At 43.8% G+C, this 17,544-nt stretch overlaps 1 protein-coding gene across 4 annotated transcripts in view; it reads right to left on the bottom strand.

Moving 5' to 3' along the window:
- Window positions 1–11,271: 11,271 nt before the first annotated feature.
- Window positions 11,272–17,544, bottom strand: part of LOC106611484 (RNA-binding protein 25) — a 40,763-nt gene continuing 34,490 nt past the window's right edge. For all 4 annotated transcript variants that reach the window (XM_045723752.2, XM_045723753.2, XM_045723754.2 and 1 more), the window contains exons 15-18: window positions 15,341–15,651; window positions 14,767–14,865; window positions 12,727–12,774; window positions 11,272–12,512 (exon numbers count right to left, since the gene is read on the bottom strand). In XM_045723752.2, coding sequence (XP_045579708.2) covers window positions 12,420–12,512; window positions 12,727–12,774; window positions 14,767–14,865; window positions 15,341–15,651 — 551 coding nt within the window. In that variant the 3' untranslated portion in view covers window positions 11,272–12,419. The remainder of the gene's footprint in view (window positions 12,513–12,726; window positions 12,775–14,766; window positions 14,866–15,340; window positions 15,652–17,544) is intronic.

Genomic DNA, 17,544 nt, shown 5'->3' with positions numbered 1-17,544 from the left:
AACCCTGATGTGTTTGAGGTTTTATGGTGTCTGTAGCTTCTAGGTGTCCATCCAATTGGTTGACAGATTTTTATGAGAATATTCAAAAATCTTCATAAAAACAATATACCATTTCAGAGTTTCCATCAGTAAAATTTGGTGCCGGACAACATGACAGGGAAGATCGTAATTTACCGGACATTTGAGAAGCTGGATATCCATTCAGATCCAACCTGGCGCAGACAGCACTATCAATAAACGAGGGATATTGGACAAATGAGCCACATTTACATGTCCTTAAAAACAGCCTATAACAAATGACAGAAATACTATTCATTGTGTTACTATGTGTAGTATATAATAAACTTTATAGCCTGTATTTTGAGGGGAAATACTTTCCTAAAACAATCATTGTCTCCCTCACGGTTCAGCTGTCAGAGATGTGACCATTAAATGTATCAGGGCATTGAATACAAAGGCTTAAATGTCTACTGTTATGATATTACCATTTTAATATATAGTCTACCGTTCAACAGTTTGGGGTCACTTAGAAATGTCCTTGTTTTTGAAAGAAAAGCAAAAATTTTAATGTCCATTAAAATTACATCAAATTTATCAGAAATACAGTGTAGACATTGTTAATGTTGTATATGACTATTGTAGCTGGAAACGGCTGATTTTTTATGGAATATCTACAGAGGCCCATTATCAGCAACCATCACTCCTGTGTTCCAATGGCACGTTGTGTAGTACCCGCAAAACACCAGTCTCAACGTCAACATTTGAAGAGGCGACTCCGGGATGCTGGCCATCTAGGCAGAGTTGCAAAGAAAAAGCCATATCTCAGACTGTCCAATAAAAAGAAAAGATTAAGATGGGCAAAAGAACATAGACACTGAACAGAGGAACTCTGCCTAGAAGGCCAGCATCCCGGAGTCGCCTCTTCACTGTTGACATTGAGACTGGTGTTTTGTGGGTACAATTTAATGAAGCTGCCAGTTAAAACCTCTTACATCTAGACGTTCCGCTAGCGGAACACCTGCTCCAATATCCAATGATAGGCGTGGCGCGAATTACAAATTCCTCAAAAATCCCAAAACTTCCATTTTTCAAACATATGACTATTTTACACCATTTTAACCTGTTATGGCTAGGGGGCAGTATTTTCACGGCCGGATAAAAAACGTACCCGATTTAATCTGATTATTACTCCTGCACAGAAACTAGAATATGCATATAATTATTAGCTTTGGATAGAAAACACTCCAAAGTTTCTAAAACTGTTTGAATGGTGTCTGTGAGTATAACAGAACTCATTTGGCAGGCCAAAACCTGAGAAGATTCCATGCAGGAAGTGCCCTGTCTGACAATTTCTTGCCCTTCTTGATTATCTCTATCCATTACAGAGGATCTCTGCTGTTACGTGACACTTCCTACGGCTCCCATGGGCTCTCAGAAGGCGGCAAAAAGCTGAATCGTGGCTTTGCAGGATCTGGCTGAAAAAAGTAGCGCGTTTGGATAGTGGCTGGTCACAGTACTGTGAGACTCAAGCGCGTGCCCGAGTCGACCCCATGCTTTGTCTTACATCTAGACGTTCCACTAGCGGAACACCTGCTCCAATATCCAGAGGTTAAAGACAAGACTCTCCTTTATCTAACCACACTGTCCGATTTCAAAAAGGCTTTACAGCGAAAGCAAAACATTAGATTATGTCAGCAGAGTACCCAGCCAGAAATAATCAGACACCCATTTTTCAAGCTAGCATATAATGTCACAAAAAAACAAAACCACAGCTAAATGCAGCACTAACCTTTGATGATCTTCATCAGATGACACGCCTAGGACATTATGTTATACAATACATGCATGTTTTGTTCAATCAAGTTCATATTTATATCAAAAACCAGCTTTTTACATTAGCATGTGACGTTCAGAACTAGCATTCCCACCGAACACTTCCGGTGAATTTACTAAATTACTCACGATAAACGTTCACAAAAAACATAACTATTATTTTAAGAATTATAGATACAGAACTCCTTTATGCAATCGAGGTGTCCGATTTTAAAATAGCTTTTCGGTGAAAGCACATTTTGCAATATTCTGAGTAGATAGCTCGCCATCACAGGCTAGCTATTTTGACACCCACCAAGTTTGACCCTCACCAAACTTAGATTTACTATAAGAAAAATTGGATTACCTTTGCTGTTCTTCATCAGAATGCACTCCCAGGACTTCTACTTCAATAACAAATGTTGGTTTGGTTCAAAATAATCCATAGTTATATCCAAATAGCGGCGTTTTGTTTGTGCGTTCAAGACACTATCCGAAGGGTGACGAAGGGTTACGCGCCCGACGCGTTTCGTGACCAAAAAATTCTAAATATTCCATTACCGTACTTCAAAGCATGTCAACCGCTGTTTAAAATCAATTTTTATGCTATTTTTCTCGTAAAAAAGCGATAATATTCCGACCGGGAGTCATTGTTTTCGTTCAAAGACGAAAGAATAAAAACATGGTGTTGCCTCGTGCACGCGCCTCAGTCTCATGGTTCTCAGATCGACCACTATCTAAATGCGCTACTGTTTTTCAGCCAGGGCCTGCAAAGACATCATTCAGCTTTTTGCCGCCTTCTGAGAGCCTATGGGAGCCGTAGGAAGTGTCACGTTACAGCAGAGATCCTCAGTTTTCAATAAAGAGAGTGTAGAAGGCCAAGAAATGGTCAGAGAGGGCACTTCCTGTAAGGAATCTTCTCAGGTTTTGGCCTGCCAAATGAGTTCTGTTATACTCACAGACACCATTGAAACAGTTTTAGAAACTTTGGAGTGTTTTCTATCCAAAGCTAATAATTATATGCATATTCTAGTTACTGGGCAGGAGTAATAATCAGATTAAATCGGGTACGTTTTTTTATCCGGCCGTGAAAATACTGTCCCCTATCCATAACAGGTTAAGGACTTGTGAGGCATCTGTTTCTCAAACTAGACACTCTAATGTACTTGACCTCTTGCTCAGTTGTGCACCGGGGCCTCCTACTCCTCTTTCTATTCTGGTTAGAGCCAGTTTGCGCTGTTCTGTGAAGGGAGTAGTACACAGCGTTGTATGAGATCTTCAGTTTCTTGGCAATTTCTCACATGGAATCACCTTCATTTCTCTGAACAAGAATAGACTGACGAGTTTCAGAAGAAAGTTATTTGTTTCTGGCCATTTTGAGCCTGTAATCAAACCCACAAATAATGATGCTCCAGATACTCAACAAGTCTAAAGAAGGCCAGTTGCATTGCTTCTTTAATCAGAACAACAGTTCTCAGCTGTGCTAACACAATTGCAAAATGGTTTTCTAATGATCAATTAGCCTTTTAAAATGATAAACTTGGATGAGCTAGCACAGCGTGCCATTGGAACACAGGAGTGATGGTTGCTGATAATGGGCCTCTGTACACCTATGTAGATATTCCATAACAAATCTGCAGTTTCCAGCTACAATAGTCATATACAACATTAACAATGTCTACACTGTATTTCTGATCAATTTGATGTTATTTTAATGGACAGAAATGTGCTTTTCTTGCAAAAACAAGGACATTTCTAAGTGACCCCAAACTTTTGAACAGTAGTGTATATTTAAAGAGAGTGTGTAGTTTGTTCACAGTTATATTTAATGAGATATACACTGCTCAAAAAAATAAAGGGAACACTTAAACAACACAATGTAACTCCAAGTCAATCACACTTCTGTGAAATCAAACTGTCCACTTAGGAAGCAACACTGATTGACAATAAATTTCACATGCTGTTGTGCAAATGGAATAGACAACAGGTGGAAATTATAGGCAATTAGCAAGACACCCCCAATAAAGGAGTGGTTCTGCAGGTGGTGAGCACAGACCACTTCTCAGTTCCTATGCTTCCTGGCTGATGTTTTGGTCACTTTTGAATGCTGGTGGTGCTTTCACTCTAGTGGTAGCATGAGACGGAGTCTACAACCCACACAAGTGGCTCAGGTAGTGCAGCTCATCCAGGATGGCACATCAATGCGAGCTGTGGCAAGAAGGTTTGCTGTGTCTGTCAGTGTAGTGTCCAGAGCATGGAGGCGCTACCAGGAGACAGGCCAGTACATCAGGAGACGTGGAGGAGGCCGTAGGAGGGCAACAACCCAGCAGCAGGACCGCTACCTCCACCTTTGTGCAAGGAGGAGCAGGAGAAGCACTGCCAGAGCCCTGCAAAATGACCTCGAGCAGGCCACAAATGTGCATGTGTCTGCTCAAACGGTCAGAAACAGACTCCATGAGGGTGGTATGAGGGCCCGACGTCCACAGGTGGGGGTTGTGCTTACAGCCCAACACCGTGCAGGACGTTTGGCATTTGCCAGAGAACACCAAGATTGGCAAATTCGCCACTGGCGCCCTGTGCTCTTCACAGATGAAAGCAGGTTCACACTGAGCACGTGACAGACGTGGCAGAGTCTGGAGACACCATGGAGCATGTTCTGCTGCCTGCAACATCCTCCTGCATGACCGGTTTGGCGGTGGGTCAGTCATGGTGTTGGATGGCATTTCTTTGGGGGGCCGCACAGCCCTCCATGTGCTCGCCAGAGGTAGCCTGACTGCCATTAGGTACCGAGATGAGATCCTCAGACCCCTTGTGAGACCATATGCTGGTGCGGTTGGCCCTGGGTTCCTCCTAATGCAAGACAATGCTAGACCTCATGTGGCTGGAGTGTGTCAGCAGTTCCTGCAAGAGGAAGGCATTGATGCTATGGACTGGCCCGCCCGTTCCCCAGACTTGAATCCAATTGAGCACATCTGGGACATCATGTCTCGCTCCATCCACCAACGCCACGTTGCACCAGACTGTCCAGGAGTTGGCGGATGCGTTAGTCCAGGTCTGGGAGGAGATCCCTCAGGAGACCATCTGCCACCTCATCAGGAGCATGCCCAGGCGTTGTAGGGAGGTCATACAGGCACGTGGAGGCCACACACACTACTGAGCCTCATTTTGACTTGTTTTAAGGACATTACATCAAAGTTGGATCAGCCTGTAGTGTGGTTTTCCACTTAAATTTTGAGTGTGACTCCAAATCCAGACCTCCATGTGTTGATAAATTGGATTTCCATTGATTATTTTTGTGTGATTTTGTTGTCAGCACATTCAACTATGTAAAGAAAAAAGTATTTAATAAGATGATTTCTTTCATTCAGATCTAGGATGTGTTGTTTAAGTGTTCCCTTTATTTTTTTGAGCAGTAAATAGGCTATATATATATATATATATATATATATATATATATATATATATATATATATAGCCTATTTAAAGGAAGAGAAGCTTAGGCCTACAGTAACTCCAGAGAGATAGAGATTTGCCCGTGGCAAGCTACGATACCATATGCATTTCTTAATGTCAGATGGCTACTGCATCTGTTATACAGACCTAGACTTACAGGAGGAGGGTAATTCCTACATTTTCTACCTGAATATTTAGTATGAATATGAGCATTATATTGTTAAGATTATAGGAGTTACTCTGGTAGTCCTGAAACAGTTTTCCTCGCCTCATGTTCAACTGTGGGAGTCAGTTTGAGCGCCGGGCCGCGCTGCCTTCATATCATAGACCTGCAGTAGCTAAAGATTAATAACAACCACACCAAACCTTCACAAACATTTCTAAACTTTATTAGCGTAATATCAAAAGTAAGTCAAGCCATAGTTTATTAGGAAAATACAAGCAGAAGAGCAAATGTCAACCAGAATTTTTGTTTATAAAAAGAAACTCCCGTGCCCCAAAAAAAGGTTGACGACCCTCCCCTATTTTCACCCCCCCTCCCCACAGTAAATGTTGATCTGTCCCTTAGTATGCCTGTGTGTAGTTTTAGCATATCAACCAGCTGGAAAACATAAGCTGTTACTATACACTCACCTTTTACTCAGTAATAAAGTTGTAAATGACAGATTGTGACTCTGATACTTATTTCCAGCTAAGAGAAGTTAGTGATGTTGAAACCAAACTCATAATGTCAGTTATGGAAAGGACTTGGTAATGACCAATCTGACAATAATAGACTGTCAAATTAACAAATTTATATCATTTAATCTGACAATAGTAGACTGTCAAATTAATTAACAAGTTTATATCATTTAATTAAGCAGCGGTGGCCCACGTTTGTTTGTTTACAATGTGGAATGCGTGATTGGCCAGTCTTGAAATCTGTATGATATTAATCTGACAATAATAGACAAATTAACAAATGTATATAATTTCATCTGACAATAATAGACACTCTGTCAAATTAACAAATGTATATAATTTCATCTGAAAATAGACACTGTCAAATTAACACATTTTTATAATTGAATCCATCACAAGGGGGTTGATTTACTCAAAGCTCGTTGGAGCAGAAACTCTCTACACAGTTTTGATTTCAACTGTAGCTTCATCCTTTCCATGAAGGGAGGATGTTTTGTTCAGTTATTTTCATTCTGTTGTGTGTCTGTATCACACCTGTTTCTGAGAAACTCACCACTTCCTGCCCACACAGAGAGGACGTTTCCATGATGCTCTGCAGCGTTGCAGTGCATCATGGGTGTCATGGCCTATACACTCAAGAGGAAAAGTTATGTGTGACCCAGATATGGTTTATCTGGCTCAGATCATATTTCCCACTCTGAGTCAAAAGGAAGTTTCAGGCTACATTCACAGCAGTTCAACATTTTAAGTTGATGTCTGCAAGTTTAATGTCTGTATAAGTTAGAAATTGTCCTTTTTGCTAAATACATTTATGGTCTGGGGCAGCAACAGTGTGGTGATTATCACAAAGCTGTATTTCTACCTTATAACAGGAAATAGACGCTCCCTTCATTGCATAGAGAGTGGGGGTGGTGTGTGTTAGTGGTTGTTGTGAAACTGAGCCCTGGAGCCTTGCAGCTCTGCAGGGGTGGAGGTAGAGAGAGAGACAGCCGAGGAGAGGATGTGGTGACGGAGAGAACGCGCTGAAGCACAGGCAGGATGCTGAGAAACAGCCTTCCATCTCACCACAACCTCACCCAACCCAGTGTTCAACACACACACCTGCAGTTCTCTCCTCTCCTCTCCCCTCCTCCTTCCCCTCTCGTTTCCCCTCCTCTCCTCTCGTTTCCCTTTCCCCTCCCCCCTCTCCTCTCCCCCTTCCCTCCTTTCACCTCCCCCTCTCCCTCCTCCTCTCCTCCCCCTTCTCTCCCCCTTCCCCTCCTCCTCTCCTCCCCTCTCCTCCTCTCCCCTCCTCTCCTCAAACACAACAGTCACAGATGATGTCCCATTCCTATGTCAACTGCCATAACACGGCCCAGAGAGCTTTCTGAGTCACATGTTGTCACCGTCACATACACAGCTGTTTTGTTCAATCTGTTGTAAAGAAATGACAAGTAGTGTAATCTCTCTTGTACAGTGTTTTGTTGTTCATTCTGCTTTTCCATGTAGCGTTGTGGAAGAACGAGGTTTCTGAGACTCCTACAGCTCCATCTCTGATGACTGTAATAGCAATGGAACTTGTAGAAGAAGACGGTACCTATAATCACTGACTAAATAGCTAACCTGGGTCCCAGTCTGGATTCAGCCTGGGTCCCAGTCTGGATTCAGCCTGGGTACCAGTCTTGATTTAGCCAGGGTACCAGTCTTGATTTAGCCAGGGTATCAGTCTTGATTTAGCCAGGGTACCAGTCTTGATTTAGCCAGGGTACCAGTCTGGATTTAGCCAGGGTACCAGTCTGGATTTAGCCAGGGTACCAGTCTTGATTTAGCCAGGGTACCAGTCTTGATTTAGCCAGGGTATCAGTCTTGATTTAGCCAGGGTACCAGTCTTGATTTAGCCTGGGTACCAGTCTTGATTTACCCTGGGTACCAATCTTGATTTAGCCTGGGTACCAGTCTTGATTTACCCTGGGTACCAATCTTGATTTACCCTGGGTACCAGTCTCTTTAGCTAATCCACTCCCTGTACTCCATGTCATTGTATTTGGTGAAGACAAGAAGCGGTAAGGAGAGGAACGTTAGCTACAGAGACTGGTACTAAGACTAGTCAATAACACCAACACATCTAAACATGCTGTTTCATCATGGCCCAGAAGGCCATTGACAGGGTGTGGTGCTGGGACATTCTGTCTCTTGGTGTCTTAATGAGGGTGTGGAGCTGTGACATTCTGTCTCTTGGTGTCTTAATGAGTCCTAATGATGGTGTGGAGCTGTGACATTCTGTCTCTTGGTATCTTAATGAGGGTGTGGAGCTGTGACATTCTGTCTCTTGGTGTCTTAATGATGGTGTGGAGCTGTGACATTCTGTCTCTTGGTGTCTTAATGAGGGTGTGGAGCTGTGACATTCTGTCTCTTGGTGTCTTAATGAGTCCTAATGATGGTGTGGTGCTGTGACATTCTGTCTCTTGGTGTCTTAATGTTTGGTTGTGTTGGTGGGTTTTTGTACAGAACCCTGTCTGATCTGTCATACTGTGGGTTCTGGCTGCACAGTACCAGACAGACCTGAAAGCAGATTGTTCCAGACTCACGATCACCCTCTGGTCTATTGACCCTGAACCCATCTACACTGACTGGATCCACAATCCCTGCTCCTACTGGTGTGAACAGCAGGCTAAACCCCTCTACAGCGGTCCAGCGGTACCAGTACAGGTTTGTGTTGCTGTTGTAGACCAGGTGATTGTAAAAGGGAGAGCCTGGAACTCATTCATGGTCGGTCGGTCGGTCGGTCGGTCGGTCGGTCGGTCGAGAGAGATGTGTGTGAGCTTTCCACTGATTAAGAAAACACAACAAATATTTCAACGCTTCTCCTTACTGATCATGATCTGTATCATAAATGGCTTCCCTATAGGCCCTGGTTCAAAATAGGGCACTCCATTCCCTAAAGGCCCTGGTCCACTATAAAGGGAATTTGGTGGCATTTGGGATGCAGGGGAATACTTTAAAACTTCACATTTAGGATCTCCATCACCCTTACGGATTAGTGTTATGTTATCTAATGGAGGGTTTAACTAGACTAGTGTTGTTATAGTAGAGATGTCTGGGGACCCTGAGGAGACATTACAACCAGTTATCTAATGGAGGGTTTAACTAGACTAGTGTTGTTATAGTAGAGATGTCTGGGGACCCTGAGGAGACATTACAACCAGTTATCTAATGGAGGGTTTAACTAGACTAGTGTTGTTATAGTAGAGATGTCTGGGGACCCTGAGGAAAGATTACAACCAGTTAACTAATGGAGGGTTTAACTAGACTAGTGTTGTTATAGTAGAGATGTCTGGGGACCCTGAGGAGACATTACAACCAGTTAACTAATGGAAGGTTAAACTTACACTTCCATTGAAGCATCGGGAGGAAAAGTGGGCGACTTCATCACTGGTTCCTGAACAAATGATTTGAGTGGAAAATACAGGTGTCATCACATTCTAAAATCCCATCTCAAAGTCACACTGAGGTGGGTGATCATAACGTCTCAGGTTTAGTATGACCTCTAGTGGTTATGAGTGGTAGTACACCAGTCTCCGGTTTAGTATGACCTCTAGTGGTTATGAGTGGTAGTACACCAGTCTCAGGTTTAGTATGACCTCTAGTGGTTATGAGTGGTAGTACACCAGTCTCAGGTTTAGTATGACCTCTAGTGGTTATGAGTGGTAGTACATCAGTCTCAGGTTTAGTATGACCTCTAGTGGTTATGGGTGGTAGTACCACCAGTCAGATTTAGCCTGACCTCTAGTGGTTATGAGTGGTAGAACACCAGTCTCAGGTTTAGTATGTCCTCTAGTGGTTGTGAGTGGTACGGCCTATTTGCTTACTGCTAATGTGTCCTGGGAGAATATTGAATTATTTGGGAAGATCTCAATTCCATACTCCTCACGTCCCCTCTCCTCGTCTCCTTCTCAAAACCCATTGGATGAGAAAGCCAGAGGTTCTTCCCCTCTGACCTTCTCCTCCAATGGCTTTTGAGAAGGAGACGAAGAGAGGGGACGCGAGGAGTATGGAATTGAGATCTTCCCTTTGTACTCTCTTCCTCAGTTTCTGAGGTCATGTGACTTCCTCATCATTGACTGCCAGGGATCCCTCCAGTTGGGACCTGAGTGACAGAGTTAAATCATATTGGCTCTGCTGATCGTGCCTCTTAACACCGCCCACGCAACGTACAGTACCAGTCAAAAGTTTTTGAAGACATCAAAACTATGAAATAATACATGAAATCATGTAGTAACCAAAAGTGTTAAACAAATCAAAATATATTTTTATATTTGAGAATCTTTGCCTTGATGAAAGCTTGGCACACTCTTGGCATTCTCTCAACCAGCTTCACCTGGAATGCTTTTCCAACAGTCGTTCTCTCAAATAAAGACAAACCCTGGAATGAGTAGATGTGTCCAAACTTTTGACTGGTCGTGTATTCCATGTAAACATACATTCTGATTCCTTTTCTTCACCGACTGTTAACTGTTCACTGATTTTTACATGCAAAAAAAAAAACTATTATTTACAAATATAAAAACATTTCAGCTGATTGTTATAAAGCCAAATGGTGGTTCATCTTTTCTTGGAATAAATAAACACATTTTCACTCTCTCTCTCTCACTCACTCCTGAAACTACACTCTCCCCCAAAAATATCCTCTCTCACTCCTACTATCCTTAGCGGAAAACAGAAAACGAAATAATTGCATCCAGTTCTGACATCACATTTCCACATGTTCAAATTTTAAGATAAATTGCACACTTCATTTAAAAAAAAAAAAAAAAAAAAAAAAAAAAGCTTCTTTCATTTTCTCATTAGATCCCACGGTGGAGCAAATCCTCCATCAGACAGTACCAAGGAGACCGATACAGAGCCTTCAGAGAGTATTCACACACACCTTGATTTTCCCCACAATTTGTTGTGTTTACAGCCTTAATTTAAAATAGATTCAATTGAGATTTTGTGCCATTGATCTACATACAATATCCCATAATGTCAAAGTGGATTTTTTTTTAATGTTTTTTTATTTTTATTAATGAATTTAAAGTTGTCTTGAATCAATGTCTTCAACCACTTTGCTATGGCAAGCCGAAATACGTTTTTTTTTTAAACGCATAAAGTTGCATGGACTAATTCCGTGTTCAATAAAATTGTTTACATGATTTTTGAATAACTACCTCAACTCTATACCCCACACATATGTAAGGTCCCTCAATCGAGTTGTGAATTTCAAGCAAAGATTCAACCACAAAGACCAGGGAGGTTTTTCAACCGATGGGTAGATGTGTAAAAAATAAAAACAGCAGACATTGAAAATCCCTTTGAGCATGGTGAAGTTATTAATTAGGTTTTGGATGACAGTACACCAAGTCACTACAAAGATACAGTCGTCCTTCCTAACTCAGTTGCTGAAGAGGAAGGAAACCGCTCTGGGATTTCACCATGAGGCCAATGGTGACTTTAAAACAGTTACAGAGTTTAACGGCTGTGATAGGAGAACACTGAGGATGGATCAACAACATTGTAGTTATTCCACAACACTAATCTAAATGACAAGAGTGAAAAGAAGGAAGCCTGTACAGAATAAAAATATTCCTTAAAACGCATCCTGTTTGCAACAAGGCACTTAAGTAAGACTGCAAAAATGTGGCAAAGAAATGTACTTTTTGTCCTGACTACAAAGCGTTATGTTTGGGGAAAATCAAACACAGCCTTGCCAATGACAAGCATACCCATAACATGATGCAGGCACAACCATGCTTGAAAATATGAAGAGTGGTAGTCAATGTGGGAGTTTTTTTAGGATAAAAAATAAACGGAATAGGCAAAATCCTAGAGGAAAACCTGGTTCAGTCTGCTTTCCACTAGCCACTGGGAGACAAATTAACCTTTCAGCAGGACAATAACCTAAAACACAAGGCCAAATATACACTGGAGTTGCTTACCAAGAAGACATAGAATGTTCCTGAGTGGCCTAGTTACAGTTTTGACTTAAATTGTCTTGAAAATCTATGGCAAGACTTGAAAAACGGGTGTCTAGCAATGATCAACAATCAACTTGACAGAGCTTGAATATATTTAAAAAGAATAATGGCAAATATTGTACAATCGAGGTGTGAAAAGCTCTTAAGAGACTTACCCAGAAAGACAAAGCTGTATATCGCCGCCAAAAGGTGCTTCTAACACGTATTGACTCTGGGAAGTTTATACTTATTTAAAAGAGATCTTTTGGGGGGAGCGGTAGAGGGGGGTTGGGGCATAGAAGGGGGTTGTGGGGGATAGAGGGGGGGTTGGGGACTGGTAATAGGCCCATGCTCATAGTCTCAACACCCTAGTGAGTGAGAGGTGTCCGTGTGATCAGTCAAGAGAAATAAAGAGAGACTTGGGAGCCGGAGGAAAAACTGTCCCTGACAGCAGTAGTACTGTAGTAGTACTAGATAGTAGTACTGTAGTAGTACTAGTCTTCATTTCCCCAGACCAATCTTTTTGGCCTCCGTTTCGTAGATCAACAGCCTCCACATTTTAACGATGAACACCTCTGCCTCCTCATCCAGAACCTGCAGGTAACAATAAATCAGTTAGTGGTGTCGTCTCTTACTAACACACGTTATGTCTAGAGTACTGCACTGTTGACGAGAACAAACTTAGATTTATAACTTACTCAAATGTAGGTTTACATTTTAATAACATATGAACCGTAAACTGGTTAATAAGCCTATAAGATTGTGATTTTTAAACATGGTCATAGGAACAATCTATTATTTAACTCACCATGGCAACATCATCCAAGATCCCTTGCGGTGTGCCGTGAGACATCACCTGAGGAGACAACAAGCTGGTAAAACACCACGGAAGACCAAATCAAATCAAATTTGTTTATTAAGTCCTTCTTACATCAGCTGATATCTCAAAGTGCTGTACAGAAACCCAGCCTGAAACCCCAAACAGCAAGTAATGCAGGTGTAGAAGACGGGAATACGTGACACACAAGAGACAATGGGTCCTCAAATACCTTTTGACTGTCTCTGGGAATACGTCACACGCAGAGACAACGGGTCCTCAAATACCTTTTGACTGTCTCTGGGAATACGTCACACGCAGAGACAACGGGTCCTCAAATACCTTTTGACTGTCTCTGGGAATACGTCACACGCAGAGACAACGGGTCCTCAATACCTCTGACCGTGTCCCCGTCACTACCCCTGACTGTGTCCCCGTCACTACCCCTGACTGTGTCCCCGTCACTACCCCTGACTGTGTCCCCGTCACTACCCCTGACTGTGTCCCCGTCACTACCCCTGACTGTGTCCCCGTCACTACCCCTGACTGTGTCCCCGTCACTACCCCTGACTGTGTCCCCGTCACTACCCCTGACTGTGTCCCCGTCACTACCCCTGACTGTGTCCCCGTCAATCCCCCTGACTGTGTCCCCTCACTACCCCTGACTGTGTCCCATCACTACTTCCACGGCCAATGTGAAGAACAGAATACTACAGTGGAAACATAGTTACATGCTTATGACACGTATTACAATGTATTATAGCTTTAAGGTAAAGGAGTAGTCCCAGTCTTACAATGTATTATAGCTTTAAGGTAAAGGAATAGTCCAAGTCTTACAATGTATTATAGCTTTAAGGTAAAGGAGTAGTCCCAGTCTTACAATGTATTATAGCTTTAAGGTAAAGGAGTAGTCCAAGTCTTACAATGTATTATAGCTTTAAGGTAAAGGAGTAGTCCCAGTCTTACAATGTATTATAGCTTTAAGGTAAAGGAGTAGTCCCAGTCTTACAATGTATTATAGCTTTAAGGTAAAGGAATAGTCCAAGTCTTACAATGTATTATAGCTTTAAGGTAAAGGAGTAGTCCCAGTCTTACAATGTATTATAGCTTTAAGGTAAAGGAGTAGTCCAAGTCTTACAATGTATTATAGCTTTAAGGTAAAGGAGTAGTCCCAGTCTTACAATGTATTATAGCTTTAAGGTAAAGGAGTAGTCCAAGTCTTACAATGTATTATAGCTTTAAGGTAAAGGAGTAGTCCCAGTCTTACAATGTATTATAGCTTTAAGGTAAAGGAGTAGTCTCCGTTTTACAATGTACTATAGCTTTAAGGTAAAGGAGTAGTTCGCCCCCCACAATGACATATTGGTACCATTGACAAACATAGACTGAGTGTACAAAACATTAGGAACACCTGCTCTTTCCATGACATAGACTGACCAGGTGAATCCAGGTGAACGATATGATCCCTCGTTGATGTCACCTGTTAAATCATCCACTTCAATCAGTGTAGATGAAGGGAAGGAGACGGGTTAAAGAAGGGTTTTTAGGTCTTGAGACATAGATTGTGTCTGTGTGCCATTCAGAGGGTGAATGGACAAGACAAAAGATTTGTGACTTTTAACAGGGTATGGTAGTAGATGCCAGGCGCACCGGTTTGTGACAAGAACTGCAACGCTGCTGGGTTTTTCACACTCAACAGTGTCCCCGTGTGTATCAAGAATGATCAACCACCCAAAGAACATCCAGTCAACATGGGCCAGCATTTCTGAGGAACGCTTTCGACACGTTGTGGAGTCCATGCCCCATGTCAGGTGTTCCTAATGTTTTGTAAACTCAGTGGTATAGGTACATTGGATTTGTGCCATAAATGCTAAAAACATAAGTGTTTGAAAACAGTGACCAGGTAAAACTAAACAAACGCATCGGGTTGCAGTCATACCTTGTCTATAAACTTCTTACAAGGTAAAGAAAACAATGTCATGTTTCCTCTGACAATCATTCTCTCTCCCACTCAATCAGTTTCTAACTAACCTTAGAGCAGACGAAATCGACTAGCGTAGCTTCCTCTTCTCCGATGTACTCTATAATCTTCTTATTGATCCAGGGCCTGATGCGACGTTCCATCAGGGTCTGAGACGGGAAGAACAAGGTTTCAGACATGCCGTGATTTACAGAGAATTACTAGTTCTTCCACAATTCCCAGTTGACCAAATGGTGTCAAGGAGTAGATGATGTTATCTACAGAGGACCAGAACCCATGGGACTTGTTAGTGTGTGTGAAGCCTGCAGGATATTTGAACCACTCCTTAGCGTTGCCTATCGTCACGCTATTACCAACTGACCCACACCAGAGCTCTGGGGTGCCGACCTGCCTCCTCATCATCATCATCATCATCAGGGTAGCCTAGTGGTTAGAGCGTTGGACCAGTAACCAAAAGGTTGCAAGTTCAAATCCCCGAGCTGACAAGGTACAAATATATCGTTCTGCCCCCTGAACAAGGCAGTTAACCCACTGTTCCTAGGCCGTCATTGATAATAAGAATTTGTTCTTAACTGACTTGCCTCATTAAATAAAGGTAAAATAAATTTTAAAAATCCTCCTTACCGAGTCCACAGCAGTCCAGTCCAGAGGGTAGTTGAACAGATCCGGTCTGGCCGTAGGAATCTTCTCAATCAGACTCCTGATGTGTTTTCGTTTCTCCTCTGTGTTCTGTCCTCCTTTCCCTCCAGGTACCTCTGCCCCGTCCAGACCCAAACTCTTATCGTCCTCACCGTAGTCCAGCGGAACCAGCTTACGTTTACGAGGCGCTTCGTCTGCCTCCTCCTCTCCAAACTTGTTGAAGACGCTGTCGACGTTGGCCAGCTTCTTACGTTTACTCCCAGTGTGGATCTGATGGTTGGGGCTGGCGCCGGCACCTGGGGGCGGAGAGAGAGACGGGTTATAGTGGGGACGGAGAGAGAGAGAGAGACGGGTTATAGTGGGGACGGAGAGAGAGAGAGAGAGAGACGGGTTATAGTGGGGATGAGAGAGAGAGACGGGTTATAGTGGGGACGGCGAGAGAGAGAGACGGGTTATAGTGGGGGCGGCGAGAGAGAGAGAGACGGGTTATAGTGGGGGCGGAGAGAGAGAGAGAGACGGGTTATAGTGGGGACGGAGAGAGAGAGAGAGAGAGACGGGTTATAGTGGGGATGAGAGAGAGAGACGGGTTATAGTGGGGACGGCGAGAGAGAGAGACGGGTTATAGTGGGGGCGGCGAGAGAGAGAGAGACGGGTTATAGTGGGGGCGGAGAGAGAGAGAGAGACGGGTTATAGTGGGGACGGAGAGAGAGAGAGAGACGGGTTATAGTGGGGACGGAGAGAGAGAGAGAGACGGGTTATAGTGGGGACGGAGAGAGAGAGACGGGTTATAGTGGGGGCGGAGAGAGAGAGACGGGTTATAGTGGGGGCGGAGAGAGAGAGAGACGGGTTATAGTGGGGGCGGAGAGAGAGAGAGAGAGACGGGTTATAGTGGGGGCGGAGAGAGAGAGAGACGGGTTATAGTGGGGGCGGAGAGAGAGAGACGGGTTATAGTGGGGACGGAGAGAGAGAGAGAGATGGGTTATAGTGGGGATAGAGAGAGAGAGAGAGATGGGTTATAGTGGGGATAGAGAGAGAGAGAGAGATGGGTTATAGTGGGGATAGAGAGAGAGAGAGAGATGGGTTATAGTGGGGATCGAGAGAGAGACAGAGAGAGAGAGAGAGATGGGTTATAGTGGGGATGGAGAGAGAGAGAGAGAGAGACGGTTATAGTGGGGATAGAGAGAGAGAGAGAGAGAGACGGGTTATAGTGGGGATAGAGAGAGAGAGAGAGAGAGAGAGACGGGTTATAGTGGGGGCGGAGAGAGAGAGACGGGTTATAGTGGGGGCGGAGAGAGAGAGAGAGACGGGTTATAGTGGGGACGGAGAGAGAGAGAGAGACGGGTTATAGTGGGGACGGAGAGAGAGAGAGAGAGAGACGGGTTATAGTGGGGATAGAGAGAGAGAGAGATGGGTTATAGTGGGGATAGAGAGAGAGAGAGAGAGAGAGAGAGAGACGGGTTATAGTGGGGACGGAGAGAGAGAGACAGGTTATAGTGGGGAAGGAGAGAGAGAGAGAGACGGGTTATAGTGGGGGCGGAGAGAGAGAGACGGGTTATAGTGGGGGCGGAGAGAGAGAGACGGGTTATAGTGGGGGCGGAGAGAGAGAGACGGGTTATAGTGGGGACGGAGAGAGAGAGACGGGTTATAGTGGGGACGGAGAGAGAGAGACGGGTTATAGTGGGGAAGGAGAGAGAGAGAGACGGGTTATAGTGGGGACGGAGAGAGAGAGACGGGTTATAGTGGGGACGGAGAGAGAGAGACGGGTTATAGTGGGGACGGAGAGAGAGAGACGGGTTATAGTGGGGACGGAGAGAGAGAGAGACGGGTTATAGTGGGGACGGAGAGAGAGAGAGAGATGGGTTATAGTGGGGACGGAGAGAGAGAGAGAGATGGGTTATAGTGGGGATAGAGAGAGAGAGAGAGATGGGTTATAGTGGGGATAGAGAGAGAGAGAGAGATGGGTTATAGTGGGGATAGAGAGAGAGAGAGAGAGATGGGTTATAGTGGGGATCGAGAGAGAGAGAGAGAGAGAGAGAGATGGGTTATAGTGGGGATAGAGAGAGAGAGAGAGAGACGGTTATAGTGGGGAAGGAGAGAGAGACGGGTTATAGTGGGGATAGAGAGAGAGAGATGGGTTATAGTGGGGATAGAGAGAGAGAGAGAGATGGGTTATAGTGGGGAGAGAGAGA

This window comes from Salmo salar, chromosome 09, assembly GCF_965601325.2.
Source record: "Salmo salar chromosome 09, fSalSal1, whole genome shotgun sequence".
Taxonomy (NCBI): Eukaryota; Metazoa; Chordata; class Actinopteri; order Salmoniformes; family Salmonidae; genus Salmo; species Salmo salar.
Note: the sequence above shows the minus strand (reverse complement) of the source record. Positions and strands in the feature narration are given on the sequence as shown.